The sequence below is a fragment of the Plasmodium gonderi genome (assembly GCF_002157705.1).
Source record: "Plasmodium gonderi DNA, contig: Pgo-contig_258, whole genome shotgun sequence".
NCBI lineage: Eukaryota > Apicomplexa > Aconoidasida > Haemosporida > Plasmodiidae > Plasmodium > Plasmodium gonderi.
Window position 1 is genome coordinate 1 of NW_021629170.1, and position 3,396 is coordinate 3,396.

General features: G+C 21.4%; 1 protein-coding gene across 1 annotated transcript; it reads left to right on the forward strand.

The window, feature by feature from the left end:
• Positions 1 to 2,171: 2,171 nt before the first annotated feature.
• On the forward strand, positions 2,172 to 2,941 carry PGO_002470 (variable surface protein; the record flags this gene model as incomplete). Its single annotated transcript, XM_028691133.1, has 2 exons — positions 2,172 to 2,258; positions 2,387 to 2,941. 2 exons carry the CDS (start codon positions 2,172 to 2,174, stop codon positions 2,939 to 2,941), a joined length of 642 nt encoding a protein of 213 aa, XP_028546934.1.
• Between the last annotated feature and the right edge of the window lie 455 nt (positions 2,942 to 3,396).

Consider the following 3,396-nt stretch of genomic DNA (forward strand, 5'->3'; position numbering starts at 1 on the left):
TATATTTTAAAATATATTAATCATAATAAAAATTATTCCGAATCTCACATATTTAGGGGCATTGATTCGCAATACCTAAAGCTAGTAAGGAGCTGAATCTAAAAATATTTAATCAAAATGTCCTAAATGTGTTAAAAGTTCTTATAAATATTGTACATATTAATAGCAATGCAATGATAAATTGTATATTGATATAATAAAAAAAAAAAAAGAAAAAGCAATGAATTAATGAGATCAGAATGAGAAAGTATAGAATTAATCCACAACTACATTACACACCATTCAATTATTAAAAACACCTTGAAGCAAATTCAAAATAGAATAGGGAAATCCAAAATTATATACACATTTATATTCCAAATTCGAGTTATTCCATATTTTAATCCGTTTAAATATACTCTATAATGTTAACATATTAATGAATTGTGCATAATCATCATATGTTAATTATATATATTATGTCTCTTAATAATATATTAGAGTTATATTGAAATGTTCTAAATTGTATAATTATTTTTTCTTCTTATTATTAATTTATCTAGAATGAAGCTTAGGTATACCAGTGAAGATTCAAAAAAAAAAAAAAAAAAATCAAAAGTTAAAATAAGATTTATTCGTGAGCGATGCACCGTTAATTAACTAAATTAATTAATTACAGCATAAAATTTATCACTTATAAATAAAATCTTACTATTTATATAAAAAATTAAACATTTTGTAAAAAAACATTATAACATGTCAGAAATATAGTGATAGCAAAAGCTAAGGACAAAAATCTTAAAACTAAACCCTGAATCTAATAAATATATTTTCATGTTGGAAAACGAAAATTCAAAATGCTTAAGTACTTAGAAAATACGAAGTGTGATATAAAATGTTATTTATTGTATTTCACTTAAAAAAAATTTTACTTAATAATGTACATTTATTTTACATTTGATTTTATTTTTTTTAGTACTATTATCTCGCTTATATACAAATGTTTACTTCATCTGAACATTTATATTATTTTACTGCATCATCAGGACTTGATCCAGAGATGAATTTTCATAAATATACTAAAATATCTTATTATTGTAGGCAATGAAGAGCAATGCATATTTCTTATGAAAATGTGTTTTTAACATGTTCAAAAAGATCTCATGCACACAAAAATGCTACATGTTATCATATGATATAGGACATTTAAAATATTTTGATTCAAGACAAATTTTAGAAATCTCCTTGCATCTTATCTTAAAATGTAGTACAAAGAAATGTGAAAATACATATTTAGAAAAAACCTACCTTTTAAGAATTTTTTTTTAATTATTCTATATATGATGTTTTAAATTTATAAAAAGTAAAATAGGAGAAAAAACAATGTAATCATTTATTAATTATTAAAACATTTTTAACATTCTAAAATTTTTTTTACTAATATAAATATCAAAAATTATTGGGTAATTTAATTAAATTAATGTAATGATATGAAAGTGCTGACAATTAGAAAAATTTTGCATGTCTAAATTTTACTATATAAAAAAATAAATGCTATATATGTTTTGTTATCTCTATTAATTTAACAATATTTATACAATAATATAAATAATTTATAAATTTTATTTGATTTATATGAAAACTAATAAATAATATAAATTTTTTGGAATTTTTAGAGTATGATCTATATCAAAAATTATATTTTATTTCAACGAAAGTGATAGCAATACATAATGTTTTAACGCTACATGAAAATATTTCTTATCCATATCTTATATTTTCCATATTATATAAAAAGCTAGTTCTCTTAACTTATTTGTCAACATATTCCATTATTCAATTAAAAGTTATATAATACAACAATTATTTAATATATACGCTATTACATAATGAATTTATTTATTGAGAATTTTTTAATTTATCGTTTTGATATTATTTAATTATTATCGTTTCATATATATATATAACTTCAGAAACAAAGATTTACTAAACTACTTTGAATTTTCCATGGTTAGTTCCATGCATTAAGAAAAGCTAGACATAAGCCATCTTACGAGAAAAAAAAAAAAATTGCTATAATAAGTTAATATTATTAAATAGTGAATTTATGTTTTAAGATTTTATATATTCATATAGATATATAGATAAACACTTCATTACGAAGTATATGATAAAAGTAAAGAAGAATCACTATGGTAGGAAATCTTAATTTTTTTCTTTTTATTAAAATTTTTACAATTTTTTTTTTTTCTTGGATATGCCATTATCACAAGGATGATGTAAAATCACAATGTTTTAAATACCCTTTATTGATCTACGATTTATTTTTCCTAATAAACAGAATTTCTTACTATAACAAAATATATTTTTATAATTAAATAATGTTACATTAATTTTTACTTTTTAGGTACCTTTTAATAAGTCTATTGATACTATACGCAAACTAGGAAGGTTATCAAATTCAAGAACGGATCGACTGTTGTCGAATTATGAAATAGACAAGGAATCTACAAGCGAACAATTAAATGAAAGTAATTTGCTCCATGTAAAAACCCGGGAATTAAACAAAAAAAGAGAAGAACAAACATATAACATTTTCAAAATAATCGATTTTCATTGTGAAAAAAAAATATTCGATAATATATGTAAAATTCATAGCATGCTAAAAGGCAATAAAAATGAAAAAAATAGAAATTTGATGTTGGTATTCAAAAAAATCAGTATTATGTTTGGTATACCTCTGATTATATATACTTCAGGAGGTAGTCTTTTACTCCTAAAGCATGTTTTTGATAAAGGCTTAAGGCATTTACCTTTTACAATATTAACATTTACTGCATTGACATTCATCATGATTACGTACATTTACATAAAGATTTTAAAGTCCTTGATTCTACTAGATGGCAACACTAAACCTAAATTAAACGATTATATTAATACAATTAAACAAATATTTAAATAATCTCTAGCCGATTAAAGATATATGATATCATATATTTAATAATATTTTCATGGTGATATAATTTCTTTATGAAAAATATATGTTCATGAATCTTTACAGAAAAATCTTTAAAAAAATGAATATGTATATCCATATATATGTATAGAATAACATGCTATAGTGTTTGTGATTGTATGCCTAACCTCTTTCTCAGTATAATTCTTTTTAAATATATATTTTTAGTTCCACTATATTTTGTCTTCATTATTATACGTACGCATTCATTCATATAATTATAAATACTATATGCTTCAAATATATATATTTAATTATTTAATCCTTTGTCTTATTAATCTGCAATTCATTGAAATTATGACATCGTATGCAACTAAGATAGTTTCCTTGAAACCTGTTTTTCTCTTAAAACTTAAGCTAATAGCTAGTGATTAGCTTTATTGTTTTAATTTGATCTTTAC